Source organism: Miniopterus schreibersii, assembly GCF_964146895.1.
Source record: "Miniopterus schreibersii genome assembly, chromosome: 16".
NCBI classification, from domain to species: Eukaryota; Metazoa; Chordata; class Mammalia; order Chiroptera; family Miniopteridae; genus Miniopterus; species Miniopterus schreibersii.
The window spans coordinates 34,882,024-34,902,391 of NC_138116.1; the positions used below are offsets into that span (position 1 = coordinate 34,882,024).

Below are 20,368 nucleotides of genomic sequence, written 5' to 3' on the forward strand. Positions count from 1 at the left end.
CTGGCACCCAGAATGTGGTCTCTAAATACACTTTCCCACCAAAAGGAACCAGGGCTCCTTGGAAAAAATGACTTATTCCAGGCCCACCCTGGAAATATACAAGATAAACCTGGAACATATCTGGCATCTACTGGGGTATCAAAGGATTTGAGAGTCAACTTAGAAGCTACACTGACCAAAAATGAGATAATTTGAACATCTGAGTGGATGAACCTGAATCACTCCTCCCCCTCACGATATATTAACTTCCTAATTCCCAGAATCTGTGAATATTACTTTATATGGCAAAAGATGTGATGAAATATAGGATCTTGCGGCAGAAACTGGAGTGATGTAGCCAAGGAATGCCAGCAGCCTCCAGAAGCTGGAAGAGCTGGAAGAGGTAAGGAAAGGATGCTCCCCTGGAGCCTCTGGAAGGAGCACAGCCCTGCTGACATCTTGATTTAAGCCCAGTGATACTGACTTTGGACCTCTGGCCTCCTCAACTGTGAGATAATAAATTTGATGTTTTAAGGAAGCCAGTTTGTGGTAATTGCTTGGAGCAGCAATAGTAAACTAATACAATCCGTAAGAATAACCACAATGAAGTAAAACACATATACACATGATTTTATTTAAACTCATATATTCTTAATTGTATACCAAGAAAAATAAAATCTGATTGGTCACCTCTGAAGGATTCTAAGCAACCAAGTCATTACTTTGAAAACTGGTAAAGGGGAAAGTATCAAACCTTTATTTATTCTTCATTTCCTACACAAACTATACCTTAAGGTAGCAAAATATATAAGAATTTTTCTTTATAGAAGTATTCCAGCTAATCAAATACTATTTTACAAACCCTAATGAATGGAGAGATCTAGGCAATGATCATCAATGGTCGTAACATCTTAAAAGAGAGACAACCAGGCATTATATGCTTCCTGATAGAGGTACACACTACCATTCTGAAATATTCTCTTAACAAGCAAAACAAAACCCCCCAACAAAAAACATAACATATAACGAACAAACAAAAACCTGGATCTGATCATGGCTACATCTAACTTCCAATTTAGAGGAAACACAGAAGGCAGAAGAACATGGAGAAATACCATCATATGGATACAATCAGGAAATTCCAGGTGTAGAGATTCTACAGAACGGAATTCTTCAACAAATAAGAGAGAAAAAGGAACAGGACATATCAACCACTTTTAAGGATGGCTCTTATTTTGGATCCTGATTTAAACAAACTCAAAAATAAAACAACTGGGAAATTTCAACACTAACTAGATATTAGGTGGTATTTAAAGAATTATTAACTGTTTAAGATGTTATAATAGTATTGTGGCTATGTTTACATAAATACTGAAATGTTTACAAATTAAATCATACAATGTCAGAGACTTGATTTCTAAAAATCCAGGAGGGGATGTGGGGAGAGAGTTATAGATGAAACAAGACTGGCTAGATATTACTATTTCCTTTAATATAAAAGGATAGTTGGTTTAGAATATTCTGAAGCTATTTTATCATTTACAGGGGGGAGAAATCAAGTCTAATGCAACATTAAGATACCTTTTAGAACCATGTTTCATTATATGTATTGTAAAACAAATAAAATTCCCTATCTACACACTGTCCTTCATTTCAACATGGAAATTCTAAAATGTAAAGGTAATCTCTTATCTCCCTACACTTGTGTTACAAAAAGGCTACAATATAGCTACAAATTTCACATTAGGAGTTACTTATCAGAAAAAAAGTTCTTCCATAAATAAATTAAAACACAAGGGTTATATTTTATTCATAAGAAATGTCAAATGCATTTTTAGTTTTTCAGAAATATCAAGGTCATCAGAATTTGGATAAGTAAATAAAATAGATTGATTGTTTATCTTTGGAAGGGAACATCAGAAAAACACAGGTAAAAAATTTCAAGGAGCCCGGCCAGGTGTGGCTCAGTGGTTGAGCATCGACCTAGGATCCAGGCGATTGGGGTTCAATTCCCGGTCATGGCACATCCCGGGGTTGCGGGCTCGATCCCCAGTAGGGGGGTGCAGGAGGCAGCTGATCAATCACTCTCTCAGCAGTGATGTTTCTATCTCTCTCTCCCTCTCCTTTCCTCTCTCTGAAATCAATAAAGATATATATAAAAAAAAAAAAAAAAGTTCAAGGAGAGAGCACTGCTGTTAATAGTGAAGGCAGGGGAGTCTCAAAGCTAGGAAAAATGAAAAAAGGAATAACAGGAGCTAACAATTAAGTATTTGCCTATTTATCAGGTATTATATAGGAAACAGTATAGCATAACAGTTTAAAGCACAAGCTCTAGAATTAAATTAGAGTTTAAACCCTAGCTCTCCTACTTATAAACTGGTTCCTTCTCTGCATCTGTAAAAATGCCGACTAGGATAATACTACCTTCTAGGAGTGTAGCAAGGTTTAAATAACCCACATATAGCTCTTCATGAAGTGTTAGGCAAGTTATTCTATACACTGGCTCATTAAAATTTCAAAACAAATCATAAAGCAGGCATTATCATCCCCAGTTATAGATGACAAATATTCTCTGAGAGATCAAGTAATCTGCTTATTTACACAGCTAGTAAGTGGCAAAGGTAGATTCAAACACTGACCTGCCTGGCTACAAGGCCTAGGCAGATTTCCCTGTGACTATAATTATTTAATAGAGACAAATATAGGAGATTAAGGCATCACATGAGCAGGAGTAAGACCACCTTCTAGGAGTGTTCTTTTATTTAGTCGCCCTGTTCACATACGTGTTGAAATACCTACTACTTAATTATAAATTATTTTCCTTTATAGAAGGGCATTATACTGTTAGGGGGTTTTTTGTTTTGTTTTCTAAGTCATGTGTACAATTTTATCAAAATGGTAAAGGAGCTCCTCAAGCATTTTGTTTTAAACCAGTGGTTCTCAACTGGGGGTGATTTTGCTCCCCAGGGTACAGTTGGCATTGTCTGGAGATATTTTTGGTTGTCACCACCACAGGAAGAAATACTGGCATCTTAGCGGGTAGAGGTCAGAGATGCTGTTAAACATTCTACAATGCAGAGGACAGCCCTCCACAATCAAGAATTATCTGGCCCAAAATACCAATAGTGACAAAAGCGAGAAACCAGTATAAAATGATAGGGTTGAGAGCTTCTGATATATAGTGACAGACAACAAAGGTGGATAGAAAGTCCCTTCCAGTTCTGAAATTCTGAGATTCATCTAGTCCAAATCTATATCAAATTCCTAAAGCTCTGCAACAGCTTGAAATGATCATTTAGCAGTTACTTAGGTATCTGCTCAGGTTCTTTTCAATACTCTCAATCTTACAAAAAGGAAATTTAATTTACATATTGGAGAAATACAACAAAGATACAGCAGTCCTTTCAAACCTATGCAAAAGCTGAAATGAAAATATTCATGTGTTCCAAAGTTTTAAAAGCTTTTGTTTAAATGGGGAAAGACAGTGATCAAAAGAAATAATTGATTTCTTGTTCCAAATTCAACCAGATCACTCAACAGTCAAACAAAAAGACTTTCAGTTTCATATCATCAAACAAGAAATACTCTGGTTATGGGGATCAAGTGGAAGGAATTTATCCACAAGTGTCTTCTGTACAATCTTAAGGCTCTTGAAGGAGTAAACATGGTCCACAGGTACATGTAATGTTTCTATCAATTGTACAGTCAGATCAGGTGATGGGGAAAGCAATGCCCACATTAACACACCAGACCTGCCAATCCCATTACTTGTTCTCCTTTGATCACTTTGCCAAACTAATTCAATTTTATGGCCACAAAATTTCATCAAAAACAAAGCAAAATAAAACAAAACAAAAAAACCCACTAGACTTGGAGTAATGTCCTTGTACAAAAAGCTCTCTCTTAATGACCAATAAAATGACAAATATTTTAAGATAGATCATTTGCAAAAGAATTCCAAATTCCAACAGAAATTTTTAAAAAATGCAAATCTAAACAAGACTTTTTGCTAACCAAAATAAGCCAACTTTTTGGTGGATTTTACTACCTAGCACTGGCATGCTCATACACTGCAGATGAAAAGACAAAGTATACAATTTTAAAGGACTGTGTATTAATGTTTTTTTATTTTCTGTATTTTATGATGCTTTGACCTCATAGGGCCCTGCTGGACAGCAAGAGAATGCCCCTACAAGAGCTAACTAATTCCAAGAGATAATAAACTCACCCAGAAACACGGCTATCATATACGAACCAACCAATCCAAAGTCCATGCTCCAACCACCTCTTTTAGCTAATAAAGGCTCTGGGCCATGCTTTCCCTGAACTCCTTCTGCCTCCTAATCAACCCTGGTGCTTCCCCAAGTGGCCCTGCATGGTGTAGACATGCTCACTTCTCTTGAGAACTGCAAATAACAAACTCTCCTTTCGAAGGTAGTTGTCTCTGTGTCTGTCACCTTATCATATCTGGCTAAAACAAATCCAACATACATTTTAAGACATATCACTATGTGATAATCAAAAGCAAAAAGGCTTACATTTTGTATACTCTTTAACCAAGTCAATTTCACTGCCAAGAGTTTATCCTAAAGAAGTAATCATGAGCCCGGCCAGTGTGGCTCAGTGGTTGAGCACTGACCCATGCACCAAGAGGTCACTGGTTTGATTCCTGGTCAGGGCACATGCCCAGGTTGCACAATCAATCCCAGAAGGGAGTGTGCAGGAGGCAGCTGATCGATGCTGGTGTTTCTCTCTCATGGATGTTTCTCTCTCTCTCTCCCTTTCCCTTCCTCTCTCTCTAAAAAATCAGTAAAGACATTTTTTTTTTAAAAGTAATCATGATTTTCAACAATAAAGATAAATTTTTTTAAAAAGTAATCATGGATATGCATAAAAACTTAATTTCAAGAATGGTGACTGTAGTATCAGTTAAAATTCCAGAAACAAGCCAATATCTAATGATTTAAAATGAAAAAAACAATTGTGAAATATCTATACAAGTTTCAAGATGAATCTTGAGAGAGAACATAAATTTTGTCAAATCTACAAGGAATATAAATATTCCCTATACTATTTAAACTGTCCTCAGCATAGTACAAGATGGGATGTTTCCCAGTATATTTTTACCAGGCCAGTATAACCAAGGTATCAAAACCCAAGATAGTATCAAAATGGAAAACTCTAGGCCAATCTCACTTATGAATATACTGACAAAAAACATTTTAAACATTAGCAAATCAAATCCAGCTGCATATTAGAAGAACAATCCATCACAACCAAGTTCATTTTATACCAATTATACAAAATCTCCCCAACATTAGGAAATCCATTAATGTAATCAATTTGTTAAGCAAATAAAGACCTGAAATAATTCAGTGAATTACAAGGGGGGGCGGGGGGGACATAGAGCAATTAAAGAAGAAATAGCTATGGGAAACAAAGTGTGTCCAATATTAGCATGATCCATATGCCTAAAGTAGAGAACCCAACAAATGGAACTAAGATGAAAATACCAGAAGATCTAAAGAAATAAATATTCCTAAAAGAAAATCAGAACTAAATCTTCAAGAAAAAAAATACTAAAGATGTGAGTAAATGGGCCTACAGAGGAGGGAAGTAAAAAATAGAAGGAACCTGGATCCTGGACATCCTTGAGCAGCCTTGGACTGTTTACTTTTGAACTTGCTACACACATCTTTGACTTGTTTAAGCCAGTAGGGGTTAGATTTCCAATTGTTCTGAACCAGAAATGTTCCTGCTTGGTACAAAATATATCAAAATGTAAACATATCAAAGTATCAAATTTTAAATATACATAACCTTTGACACAACTGATAGGGATTTATTAAGGGAAGTATTTGCACAAATATTTAGAGATATGTATCAGGATTTCACTACACTTATTCATAACAGGAAAACATTTTTTAACTTATTTACCAAGAATTAATTAAACAGATTATAGGATCCATACAATGGAATACTATCAGTCATTAAAAATAACATTTATAATTTAATCATGAACATCTCTTCATTTAAGTGGGAACAGCATCCTATAAAGGTACAATTTTTAATGAATTTTAAGAGATTTTTTAATACATTTTAATACACATGTGAAAACTCTAGAAAGATAATATACTGGAAATTATCTTTGGGTGACCATCATTTTATTCTTTATGCTTTCCTGCATTTCTGAGTTGTTTGCAAAAGGCAGTATAAATTTTACCTCAATTTATAAAATAATTATTTGCAGAAAGAAAATAAATGACTTAAATACAAGATGCAGAAGACCTAACTTGACAATTGGCTCATATAGAAACAACTTAAAAATTGAAATAATATTGGAAAAAATTGTCCTGTTTTAAAAAATTTAAACATAAAGAAATTGTAAATGGATATCTAATTGACATCTAAAAGTATCAAAGCACTGTAAAGTTTGTTCAAATAAAATCCTAGACTTCTCTGTATCACAAATTACCAAAAAGCCAAAATAAGACAAAGGGCAAACTTGGAAAATATATGTGACAAATAAAAGACAAAGGCCCATATCTATGAAATAAAGATATTAATAAGATATTAATAAAAGATATTAATAAGAAAATGGCAAAAGATATGAAGAGGCAATGCACAAAGAAAGAAAATAAATGTCTAATATATATTTTTAAAGGCCAATCATGCTAAAAATGCAACTTAAAACAGCAATAAGATACCATTTTTTGCCTATGCTATTGGCAAGAAAATGTTAAGTCTATACTTAATGTTAACAAGGGTAAGGTGACACTAACAGACATCAGCACTAACAGAAGACATGTAAACTAAAACTGGATTCCTGTAAAACAATTTGGCAATGTAGTATCAAAACCCCGTACTTTTTTTTATCCAGAACTCTCTAGGAAATAATCAAAGATGATATCAAAGGTTAATGGCCACAGATGTCTCCTATAGTGTCCTTAATTATTAACAGTAGTATCTTACAAATAATCAAATAGCCAGTAATACCAAAATAATTGTTATAATACATTCATATGATAAACTACAGTCTTAAAACCAATGTTTCTTGAAAAATAACTTACAACACAAGGAAATTTCACATCATAATTAAAATAGAATACAAAACTACATATGCAATATGATCAACTGCTTTAAAATTTTTTCTCTGTAGATCTAAAACATGACCAGAAATACACTGGATGCTGGATAAATCTAGTTTTTGTTACACTTTTTTTTGCACTTTATGATCAAATAAGAAACTTCAGTTTTTGTTTTAATTTTGCCCTTTTTTTTAATGACCTAAGAGTTTACTTAACTAAAACTAACCTGAGAGATAGTTGGGTAAAGTGAAAATAGTCATGGGACCTGGATCCTGGACAAGTTACTAAACTTTTATTTCAACTGTGAAATAGAAATATCACCCTTAAAGAATTTGGAAGATAAAATAACATAATTAATGCATTGAAAGTGCCATAAGGCACTTTTCTGGTAACGATGTTACACGGTCTCCTTAATTTATAAACTCAATCAATGAGGGGTGTGGGGGTTTTTGCACAGGGTTGGGGGGGGGCATTTAGGATGATGGACAGACTTAAAGTGATCATTCCAAATTTTCTCTGAATAAATACATACCTAAGAATAGCTAAGGAAAATTCTAGAAAATGAAGGGTTCCTGCCTCTTTAAAATATTAAAACATTAGAAAATAGAAAGGAACAGCAATTTTAACTATGCAGTTTGACACCGGAATAGATAAATCAATTGAACAAAATACAATCCAGAAATGAGCTCAAGTATTTCTGGATATTTGGCATGTAATAAATGGTGGCATTTCAAAATCAATGGAGAAAAAGGAATTAATCATTAGATGGTGCAAGAACATTCCTATCTCAATGCTTACATCAAAATAAACTGATATAAATTGATGGGATCAACTGGTGTATATAAATTGATCCCAAGTGATCAAACATTGAAAAGTAAATACTAGATGATAACACAAAGAGATAGAAGTAAACCTTGGAAGCCATAAAGGAAAAAACTGATAAATCACATAAAAATTAAAATATTTCCATATGCCAAAATATCTCAAAATTTAAAAACTGGGAGAAATTTTTCTATACTTGGTACACACGTGAAAAAGAGATCAGCATCCCCACATGCAAAGAACTTAATTTGTTAAAGAGCTATAAGCCCTCTTCTACCCAATGGTCAGCCTGTAAATTGTCAAACCTTTTTGAAAGAGAACTTAGCATTTGCCATTAAATTTTTAAATGTGCATATTCTTTCGCTCAGTAATACCGTTCAAAAAATTTATCCCCTTGCCCAGCCGAGCGTGGCTCAGCGGTTGAGCATCAACCTAGGATCCAGGAGATCAGGGTTCAAATTCCAGTCAGGGCACATGCCCGGGTTGCAGGCTCCTTGATTCCCAGCAGGGGCCGTGCAGGAGGCAGCCGATCAATGATTCTCTCTCATCACTGATGTTTCTATCTCTCTCTCCCTTCCTCTCTCTGAAATCAATAAAGATATATTTAAAAAAAAAAAAAGTATCCCCGCCCCCCCCACCTGCAGGCTCATCCAGGCCATTTCCAGTGGCTTTTCTGTGCAAGTGGCCTCTCGAGCCTCATGCTTAGGACTTTCCTAAAATCTCTCAAATAAGCAGCAGCGGGCCCCATACAGCTTGATAAGCGGCCCCAGGCACTAGCAGCAGCCTGCATTGGCTCATAGCTTGGCCTCTCCTGGGCACCTCCAAGCCCAGCCAACTACGGTTTGCTGTGTAGCTCATGCTGGCTGGCCCTGGGGAAGGCACTGGCACAGGCTGACTTTGCACCTCCCGGGAGGCCCCAGAGACAGTGCACCTGGTGATCAGACTCGATCACACTGGATTACAACACTACCACATCCACAAGTGACAAACTCAAGGGGCGCACTTGGCGAACACCAAAGCTCCACTGAAGTAAATCCTGCTCCATAGGGGTGTCTCCAGCACAGCAGCTCTTTGGCTATAGTTGCAGCTGGTACTCACACCTGATTGTTCTTTTTGATACAGATTATGCATTACTTTTGAAATAACTCATTCCTATTGATGAATATTTATGCCATTACAATAATGCTGCAGTTACTATCCTTGTATATATCTTTGCACACTCATATATTTTTTAAAAAATCACAGTTGCCAATTTATCATGAACTAATATGATACAGTGAATTAAAACAAACTGAGGGAATGTTAGCCTACATTAAAAAGAGTTGAGGGTCTTCATCAAAAAAGAGTATTTTTGCTGTTCTTTGCACAAGTCACATCGATTCTGTCTAGAATACATTCACCAATTTTAGGTGCACTTTTTTATGAAGAGCACTAACAAACTACATGGTGTTAGAACATCTGGCTAACCTACTAGAGGAAGCCAAGAAGAATGATGAGAGTATATAGAATCCTCATTTGAGAAACTGCCAAGATGGAAGAAGTTCTTTAACTATCTGAAGACCCTTTTTGTGGAAGTGAAAGTAGTCTAATTTCGGATTCATTCAAGAGGACAGAACCAAGGTACAGAAGTTGTAGGAAAGTGATCTGGGCCCAACAAAATTAGGAATTTTCTAAAAATTCCATAAAAAAGTGGAAGTGTTGTAGAAAGACTAGATTTTTATGTTAGGAATAAATGAAGAACAAATTTTTGCAACAGAGATGGATCTAAACTGTTAATGTCCCTTTTGTTACCCTCTACAGGGGCTTACTAGGTTCACAATAAAATGAAAGACATAAAATAAAATAGTAGCTTCCGACTCTGCTAAAAAAATTGGGGATATAAGATCTAGATCGGAAGTAGGCAGCAAGAGTTTATTTATAGATAATAAACGCAGGAGTTTAGAGAAAGTAGGAATCAATTTGGGTTTAAATGATAAATATCAAGTTTGTCTTGATTTTTAAGCCATAACCAAAAGAATGGCAACCCAAATCATAGTTTGCTCCTCCCCCCATCAGATTTCCCACAATAAGGATATAATCATATCCTGTAATTATTACTCTACAGCCTTTCTGAATCCATGTTCCATGACAAAATTAGCCCTAATGCCCAAAGTATTCAATGTATATAATGAATTAACTTCTCTCCTGTGCATCTAGAATCGTACTAATGATGTCATCTTTTGGATAACTGGGAAAATAGCCCAATTATTTTCTGTGTTTTGTGGTTAAGATGAACTCAGGTGAGTATAAACAACCTAATCTACATGACTGTAATGAAGGTATCAAAACTACAACCTCCATGACCTCCATGAGGACAGGCACCTTGTCTGCTCTGTTCACAGTTCATACTCAAACCATGTATGTTGAATAAATGAAGAAAAGAATGGAGGCTACACATATATACTTAGTTTCTCTTCTACCTCAGGGTTTTCTCTACCTTTCTCTCTCACTCATCCTTTCTTTTTTCCCTTCTGTTCTGGAGGATGAGATCCCTGTCTCTCCTATTGACACTCAGCCTCCTCACCTATCTTACCTGCTCTCAACTGCTCAGAGACCTTGATATCTTTAGGCTCTCCCTTTCCATTGGCGGTTTCTCCAGCATCTACAATGACTTAAATCTCTATTCTTAAAACATACACACAAACACACATTTTGTCACAACTCTATCACCTCTCTCAAGTGAGCGCCCTACTTATGTGTGCACCATCATGATTTTAAAATTTAGTCTATACGTGCTGCCTCTATTTTACTCCTTCCTTCCAGAAACTCTTCTCTCAAAGGTCCTGATGACTGCTTAGTTGCAATGACCACTTGTCTTCATCTGACTTCTAGGTAGTATTTAACACTGGTGACCATCCCCCTCCTCCTTCACACTTGCTCTAATACTGACTTCTAATGCTAATTTTCCTCCTGTTTTATGATTAATCATGAGTTTCCTCTTCCTCACCCAATCCATCAGTTTTATCTGTGGCCTTCCTCACAACCTGTACTTTTGTTAATATCCCCAACACAAGGCCCATCCTGCAATAAGCATAAGCAATGAGCAGTGTTCATCCTGGATGATTTCTAAGCATTTGACTATCAAAAGTATATCTACACCCCTGATTTCTTCCTTGAGCTCCAGGCTATTAGGTATTCCTACATGGCTTGCCCACTATTCCACATCAACACACCAAAAACAAGTTTACCACTTTCTACTACTAAATCTGCCCTCCCACTGGTTGCCTACGTTGGTAAACTACATCTACATTTTCAGAATCCTCTCTCTCTCCTGCCTGCTCCCCAAACCAAATGCTCAGAAAGTTGCTATTTTAACACCACCATATTTCTAACATCTATTACTATCTTTTCTCCATTCCCACTGATATAAGTGATAATCCCATCATCTCTTTCCTGAGCCGCAGCGATAGCCTAACCAATCTCCTTAAAACCAAACCACAGTCCTAGCCACATCATCTAGAAAAACCCAAACTCCTGTGCTGGCAGCAAAGCTTTCCACCATTCAAGCTTAATTTCCTTTTTCAAACCTCTCTAAACACGTGACACCTGTTTCTTATCTCTGTATATACTCAATCCACACCTGCAAAGATTCTTGCTCTCCTCTAAAATCTTTCTCCAAGGCACCATTTCCATCTGTCAAAAATTCTATCCAACTCTCTAGGCCACTTTCTCTGATATAACTTGGGGTACAGTGAGGGTGGATTAAAGGGAGGGTCCCTATGTTAACTAAGCTTCCTGAATGATGTAAGATGTTCCTACTACATTTTGTCAAATATTGTGAATGTGGAAGAGCTTACCACATTATTGTAACTGCACGTTGTGCTCTTTCTTTCAACAAATACCTATAGCTCATATTTATCCTGTGGTAAGCACTGTGCTAGGGATACTATCATTGGCCAGACAAAATGCCCTTTCCTCATGGAATCTGTCTGTATTCACCACTAGACTTTATGCTCCATAAGGAAAGGAGCATCGACTCAGCTACAACACATCACTTTCATTTCTTTATTTTCAATCCTCACCTGAGGATATGTTTTTATTTTATTTATTTATTTATTTATTTACTTACTTACTTACTTATTTATAATCCTCACCTGAGGATTTTTTTTTTTTTTTTGCTTTGTCAGAGAGAGTGGAATGGGGGGAGAAAATCAACGTGAGAGAGACACATCAATTAGCTGCCTCCCACACGCGCCCCAACCAGGGCAGGGGATTGAGCCTGCAACCAAGGTACGTGCCCTTGGCCAGAATCAAACCCAGGACCCTTCAGTCTGCAGGCCGACGCTCTAACCACTGAGCCAAACTAGCTAGGGTGGATGTATTTTTACTGATTTGAGAGAGAGAGGAAGGGAGAAAGAGAGAAACATCGATCCTCAATCAAGCTGCCTTGAATACGTGCCCCGACCAGGAATCAAACCCACAACCTTCTGGTGCACAGGATGATGCTCCAACCAACCAAGCCACCTGGCCAGGGCTTCACTTTTTTAATCCCTAGTTTCCTGATCTGTAAAATGAAGGAAGACAACTGTCTTTAGAATTCCTTTCAGTGATATGTCTCTGTATCTACTACTCTCTAAAGGCTACGTTCATTACAGAAAGTCAGGTACCACCAAAAGTCATTAACAATTGGAATCTGTCTCAACGAGAATCAAAAGAATGTCAAAGTAGATTCAAACCATATGATAGGAGAAATAAAAAGAATATTTAGGAAGGACATAATGTTATCAAATTTCTTGAGACCAACAGGGAGGATGCCTTGATTTCCACTGTGTGGTCCTAGAGGAGAGAACAAAAACCAGTGGGTAGAAGTTTTGGTGAGGCAAGTTTTCGCTTAATTAAAAGATAACATTAGAACTAGTCAAAACTAGGAGGTAGTGAGTTCCTTCTCTCCAGAAGCATTCAAACTGAAATCAGACTACCACTTGGAAAAGTTTTCGGTATCTAATGAGGAAACGGAATAAAGGTACCTTCCTTCACAGCTCTTCAAACAGAGGAAAACTCTGTAGCTAGGCACCTCCTCAGTTCACATTAGGGTACCTAATGGATGGACCTGGAGAGTATTATAAGTGAAATAAGCCAGTCAGAGAAAAACAAGTACCGCATGATTTCACTTATATTTGGAATGTAATGAACAAAATTAACTAACAACCAAAACAGAAGCGGACTCATAGATACAGAAAACAGACTGGCAGCTGTTGGGGGGGGGCTGGGTGAAAAGGTGAAGGGATTAAGAAAACAACAACAACAAACCTCATAGACACAGACCACAGTATGGTGATTACCAGAGGAGATCTGACTTTGGGTGGTGAGCACACAACACAATATACAGATGATGTGTTATAGAATTGTACACCTGAAACTTACATAATTGTATTAACCAATGTCACCCCAATAATTTCAATAAAAAAATTTTTTAAATAAAGACTGTGAGGTAAGCACAGTGTTTTCAGATCAAGCATCTGCAAGTTTAGTGGTTGGGAGATTGATCAAGTTATAATAAACAAACCAAATACATGGAATATTGTAAATGGTGTTAAAATTGGCTATCCATTTGGAAAAAAAATAAAATTAGATCCCTACGTTACTCCCAGATGCAGGTAGCATCCCCCAGCAAACCAGAAAGCAGCTTTCCAGCAAGTTCTGCCAAACTGAACTCTGCCTCTTGAAGATCTGTTCCATCCTTGGATGATCTGCCTCAGCCCTAGAGGCAGTGACTGTTCCTTATATATGCTATTTCTGTACTCTTTAGGGTTTTCTTTTTCTCTTATGTAATCTGTTTAGTTAATAATTCTTTATATTAAACTCCCTGTTTAAATTTGAAAATAAATTCCAGATAACATAAAGGACAAAACTATAAAATTATTGAAAATGAGGGCTTTTTAAAAAAATTTACCTTTACTGTTGAAAGTATTACAAATGTCCCCTTTTTTGAAAATGAGTGCTTTTTAAGTATATAAACATGGGACTTAAGGAGGTCTTCCTAAGCAAGCTGCGGAAACCCAGAAATAGTAAATTTTAAAAATGATCAGATCTACATAAAAATTAAAGCTTTCTGAATAACAAAAGAAAAAGTGCATATAACTACTATCAGGGAAGTACAAATTAAAAAGCCTTCGTGTCACCTACTTGCTTTAAAACCCTTCAATGGTTTCCCCTACAGCTCTAAGGCTACAGCCCACTCAGACCAGTCCATACCTATTTCATTCCCTCTCATTCTCTCTACCCAGAGACGCAGACTAAAGGAAAAAAAGGGGAGGACTACTGCTCCCCTTCCAGAAAAAAAAGAGGGGGGGACTACTGCTCACCCATTGGATCTCAGCTCCAGGAGCACTTCCTCAGAAACATTTCCTGGCCTCCCTATATGGGTCAAACTCAATTATAGGCATTCATAGCATTGCGTATCTCTGCCAGTTGCTCAGGCAAGAAACCTTTGAGTGATCCTTGACTACTCTCTCTCTCGAATCCCATAACTAATCCAAATCCTAATGGCCATACCTACTGGACCAATGTACCCTTGGTCCAAGCCTCATCATCTTTTTCCTGGATTAATGCATCCCTTGCCTCCCTTTACTCTGTTGTCAATCTAGCAGCCAGAATGGTTTTTTAAAACATAAGTCAGATCACATAACTCCTCTGCTCAAAACCTTTTCAATGGTTCCCCATAGTGAAAGCCAATATTTACAATTTTGGGCTACAATGTAGGGCCCAATAAGATCTGCCCCCATCCCTACAACCTCACCTCAGATCCTACTACTCTTCCTCTCCCTTCCCCTCACTCCCCCCTCATCCCCATAACTTCATTCCAGCCACACTAGCCTCCACATCATTCCAATATGCACTCCTTCCTTAAGGCATTTGCAAAAGTTGATCCCTCTATCTGAAACACTCCTCCAGATATCCTCACAGCTAACTCCTCTATCTCCTTCAAATCTTTGCTCAAATGTCATCTTGTCAATAAGGCTACTCTGACTACACTATTTAAAACCAGCCTATCCTTCCTTTTATCCTGCTCCATTTTTTTTTTTTTTTTGCACTTATCACCTAACAATACATATCATTTGCTTATGTTTGTTGTTTAATATCTATTTCTCCCACACGAGGGCAGGGTTATATATCATGTGTTGCCCACTATTGTATTCCAAATACCTAGAAGTGTCCATGGCAAGTAGCACACACTCATATTTGTGGAGTAGTTTTATATATTTCTGTGGAATTATCTAATTAATGGCCAACTGATTCACTACCTAGGAATGGGGACTGGGTTTAGTTTTGTTTGTTATTGTATTTTCTAGAGCATAGCATAGGGCTTGCCACACTAGACACAGAAACATTTATTTATTAAAGAATATCCTTTCCTTAATCCATCAGAAGATACAAATTTAAAACAACTGACATTATCCAGGGCATGTAAGAGTGTAGGGGAAATCCAGCCTCTCACATACTGTTAGAGGTATGTAAATTGATACTTTTTTTGCAAGTAAACTAGCAATAGCTATTAAAATTTAAACCACTCAGAGCTCATGCCCTTTCATTCAGTACTCTTACAGAAATAAAAGCAAGAGTACCTGAAAAATATGTAAAAGTGTATCTACTCCAGCACTGCTTATAAAATAATAAAAAAATCTTTGGCAATCTTCTTGTCCATCAATAGAGAAATAAGCAAATAAACTATGCATGGTACACACATGTGATGAAATACTCTGTAAAGAATGAGGTAGATCTATAACATTGACCTGAAAAGTAGTCCATGATCTAGTAAAGAGGCCAAAGGGCCCTGACATCAGATGACCTAAATTTGAATCCCGGCTCCCCCCACTTCAAGCAATATAACTCTAGGTACTTTTAACTTCTCCAGGTTTCAGTTTCCTCATCAATAAAACAGGAACAATAATATTACAATAATACCCACCTTACTGACACAAAGATTTCCTGAAATAACACGTGTAGTGCTTATAGCACATTACCTGGCCCACATAACCATCTATAAGTATATAATAAGTCTAGCTAACATTTTTCTTTCTTTCTTTTAGCTAACATTTATGAAGTGAAATAGAAAAAATGCAGATCTATATATGTAAACCAGCAATTTTCAACCAGTGTGCCACAAGAGGCACACTAGTGTGTCACAAGAATTTTTAAAACATGTAATACCTGACTATTTCGTCAGGGGTACTGACCTATTTTATTTTCCCTTTGATTGTCAAATAAAAAGACAACAGCCAACTCAACAATAGCCATCTGATGTGAATAAATCAAAATCATACCTATTCTTTTGGTCAGATCAGCCAAAAATACACTTTTTGGTGTGCCACAGAATTTTAATAATTAGTTTATGTGTGCCATGAGATGAAAAAGGTTGAAAATCGCTGATGTAAACCATGTCCATTTCAGGACGGAAGGAAAAGGTAGAATGTCTGTGTAACTACAAAAAAAGTCAAGGAATGAAAACTTAATAGTGGTTACCTCTGGGAGATAGAAGACATACTTCTTAATATGCATACTTTTTAGAAAATAGAGTTTTTAAATAAAAAAGAAATAAAGTAAAATCAGACCAAATGCTTCTAAGATATAGTTTAACTGAGATTTTAAAATACAAAAATCTATCCAGAAAAGGAGGAATGTTGTGGCTGACCAGTTTTTCTTCCTGAGAGCACAAAAGACTTACACTTGGGTTCTGGAAAGTCAAGAGCCTCTTATCAACAAATGAACAGAAAATAAAAAGTGGCAATGAAAAAAATTTAAAAATAAAAATCTGAAGATTTTACTATTATATATAATCTTTTAATACTCAAGATAAAATGGAATAATTGGCTGCAATTTGTTTAGCTATTGAAATTACCTTTATTCTAAACAAGTAAGATGCTCCATCAAAAAAGAACAAAACTTTTTCAAAAGTTTACAAAACAAGGAATCAAAAAGAATAAAAAGAAAATTATTACATTTCATCCTGTCAATTACATACATACCAATTATTTTCTTCTTTTTTCTGTTTGGTTTTTTTTTTTTTTCGGTTAATACCCCAGCATATTTTTTCCACTGATTTTTAGAGAGAGGAAGGAAGAGAGGGATGAAGGGAGGGGGAGAGAGAGACAGAGAACATCGATGTGATGTGGGGGCCCGGGAATGGGGATCAAATCTGCAACCCAGGTACTGTGCCCTTGACTGGGAATCAAACCTGCCACCCTTCAGTTCTCAGGCAACACTCTAACCACGGAGACACACCAGCCAGGGTTCGATTCTTTAATGAACCTACCACATCTCCGTGAAAACAAAGATGCGAGCACACACACAAAAAAGTCAAGGCTGGGGGGTGGGGGGGAGAGGTGGTGAAAAAGGGAAAGGGATTAAAGTGTGCTAATTGCCAGATATAAAAACAGTCACAGGAATGTAAAGTACAGCACAGGGAACATAATATTTTAACAACTATGTATGGTGTCACATGGCTACTAAACTTATCAGGACAATTACTTTGTAAGTTATATAAATGTCTAATCACTATGCTGTGTGTCTGAAACTAATATAATATTGTGTGTAACTGTTATTGAATAATTTAAAAAAGAAAACAATGTGAATATAAAAGACAATTGCTTCTAAAATGGGATAAAAGCAAAATTTAAATACAAAACTAAGCAGTTATCTTTTACAGTTAGACTGAAAGAATTCTGCAATCTTTTCCTTTTCTTTATCAGCAGGACTAGGTAATTCTAGTGTGCTTAAAGCTAAAGTATTAAGAAGTGATCTATATTAAGTCAAATCCCCAAGATGAACTTCTAAGACACTGACACAAAGCACTCAAATATACCAAATTCCATCTCCTTTTGTACACAGTAGCTGTGGCTGCTCATTTACTACACTAATTGAAAATAAATATTGCAACCTATGCAAACAAAATCTCATCCTAAAGTCACAGGACTTGGAAAATAGGGAACAAACCTGTACTAAGAATACCAGATTTCCTAAAGCTAATTTTCCTAGCCTCTTTCAAGTGCTTAGTCACTTCTGCCTATTTACAAGGAAGACCATTTTACATCTTGAAAGAGGCAGGGAATTTTGATTCCAGGCTGTCATGTCACCTGAGCTGCCCTAGAGTTTGTTTCCATGCAACTCAAGAGATGGCAACAACCAGCTAAGCATACCTACCACTCCAGATCAGAACCAGAAGTCACCGGAGCTCTCTGTATCCTGCCTCTGTCTGCAGTAACAAAGAGGGGTTTGTGGAAAATGCAGTTTTCTTCCCTGACACCAAATGTAAAAGGTGAGAATTAAAATGTAGCCTGAAAACATGCCAGTTTCCGCTCTCTAAAAGCCAAACAGAAATGCCTCCCTTTCTCCTCTGCTGAAAACAGCAGGCCGACTTTCTCATACAACTACAGGTGAGGGTACTGGACATCTCTCCTCAGGCAACCAACAAAACCTACAATTAAAGGCTAACGGGCTCTGAAGCATACTTCCAAGACAGCAGCTAGCCTTAAAATCTGCTAACATGGTAACATTGTTTCAGGTTCCCCAAAAGCAAGAACAAGCAGAAAGGTTTTCATTAAAAAGTTATTTCAAGAGACAACCTTAGTTAGGCAAAGGCAAGTTTTAAGTGCCTACTACGAGCCCAGCATCATATCCCAACATTCCACTCACACTTAATGAAGCTTCGTCCGCACACTGATTATAGAAACACACCTACCTGAAAGAACTTTCTCAACTACTTACAGTGGGACCTTGTCAAAGACCAAGAGCATTCTTTCCAAACTACTCCAGGTTCTAAAAACCTGGAAGGATGTGGTCAGTCTCTGAAGCGGAGCTGAAGTCTGCTTCCCAGAAGGTCATGAAGGACTCTGACAACCAACCACGATTATTTAGGATGGGTCTCTTTCCTTCCAAGAACGTAAGTTATAAAACACACGTTTCCTCCACGTTAGCACTCTCAAAACCAGTCCCCTCAATGTCCCCATAATAATATTAATCACTTTACACACATACATGTTCCACCTTTAGAGATAAGATATAAAGGCATGAATTAACTTCATTAACTGAGAATACTGAAGTTCCAAGAGTCTAAGAAATTTGCCTAGAACTGTTAGTGAAGGATCCAGGTCCCTTAGGCTCCCAGGCCCCAGCACTTACCATGAAACCACACTGACTCTCAAGGAACCATACTAAATCCAGTTGCTGATCCCAACTAGTTTTGTCACAAAAGTGGGTGCAAAGCGCTCGCGGACAGGGACTGAGGGAGGGAGGAGAGCACACCACCACTATGTACGATTTTTTTTTCTTCTTTAACTAATATGCATGTTCCTCATTTCCAGCCTCCCCAGGGGCAGAACCCACGTGCGGGACCCACGGCTACCCCACGAGAGCTCCCTCCACGCGCTCGCCAGCTCCGGCCAGGCCCCCCGCGGCCTCCCCACGCCCTTCCCTCCGCCTTCCGCCGGCGCGGCCGCCGGCACCTCCTGCCCCCTCCCCAGCGACTGCCGCCCAGGCCCCCGCACCGCCCTCGCGCGCAGCCGGCGCCGGAACCCGCGCGCTCCCGCCTCTGCCGGCGGGATCACCCCCGAGGCCTGCGCGCACCCTTCCCGCCGCCCGGAGGTTCCACGGCGACACCGGCGCGGGCAGGCCGCGCCCGCCGCGCCTGCCATGGTGGGCGCCTCACCGTCAGGTTGAGAAGCCGGGCCCGGCTGCGCCATGGCCAGGCGGCGGGCCTCGGGGAGGGGATGGGCGGGGAAGCGGCGTCCCGGGCTCCCGCGGGCTCAGCTGGCGGAGGAGGAGTCGACTGAGCCGCCGCCGCCGCCGCCCAGGGAGAAACCGCTAAGGCTGGAGCCGCCGGCGCCGCCACAGCCGCGGGCAGAGACGGACCGGAGCGCCGACCTCCGCCTCCTCATCCTGACAGCGGGAAATAAGCGGTGCGCAGGCGCGGGGGGATGGGGCGGCTCGTGACGTCGCCCCGAGGGGCGGGGCTTCGCGCGGGGACGGGAGCCGGTGGGCAGGGAGGCTCGGGACCCGCGGCGCGGGCGGCGGGAGCGCCGGGCGGGCGGAGCTGGGGAGGGGAGCGCGGGTGGGGGGAGCGAGGGGGAGACGGCGGCCGGGAGGGCCCGGCAGTTTAGAGGGGCCGCCTCCAGGCCTCCGCCCCAGGACAGCGGCAAAGAAAAATAAAAAGAACGAGAGAGGAGGCCCGACGGTGAAGTGAGTGCAGGGCTAGCCTCTTGCGTTTCTAGCTGTGTGGCCTTGGACGAGTCACTGAACCTCTTTGAGCCTCACAGCCTTCATTTGCATAATGGCTAATAAGCGTTTAAAGGAGGGAAAATGTGAGGAACTGTTACCGACTTACTTTTTTAAAAATTTATCTTTATTGCTGAAAGTATTACGACTTACTTTCCATTACGCACATATATGTACGATGTGAGTTAGGTGCCAGGCACTGTGGTGGATGCTGAGGACGCAGCCAGACA

The 20,368-nt window shown here is 38.8% G+C and overlaps 1 protein-coding gene across 4 annotated transcripts in view; it reads right to left on the bottom strand.

Moving 5' to 3' along the window:
• Positions 1-19,828, bottom strand: part of RABEP1 (rabaptin, RAB GTPase binding effector protein 1) — a 102,690-nt gene extending 82,862 nt beyond the window's left edge. For 2 of the 4 annotated variants that reach the window (XM_081161390.1, XM_081161389.1), the window contains exon 1: positions 19,573-19,828. In XM_081161390.1, coding sequence (XP_081017516.1) covers positions 19,573-19,606 — 34 coding nt within the window. In that variant the 5' untranslated portion in view covers positions 19,607-19,828. The remainder of the gene's footprint in view (positions 1-19,572) is intronic. The other 2 variants (XM_081161392.1, XM_081161391.1) reach the window with 1 other exon arrangement.
• Between the last annotated feature and the right edge of the window lie 540 nt (positions 19,829-20,368).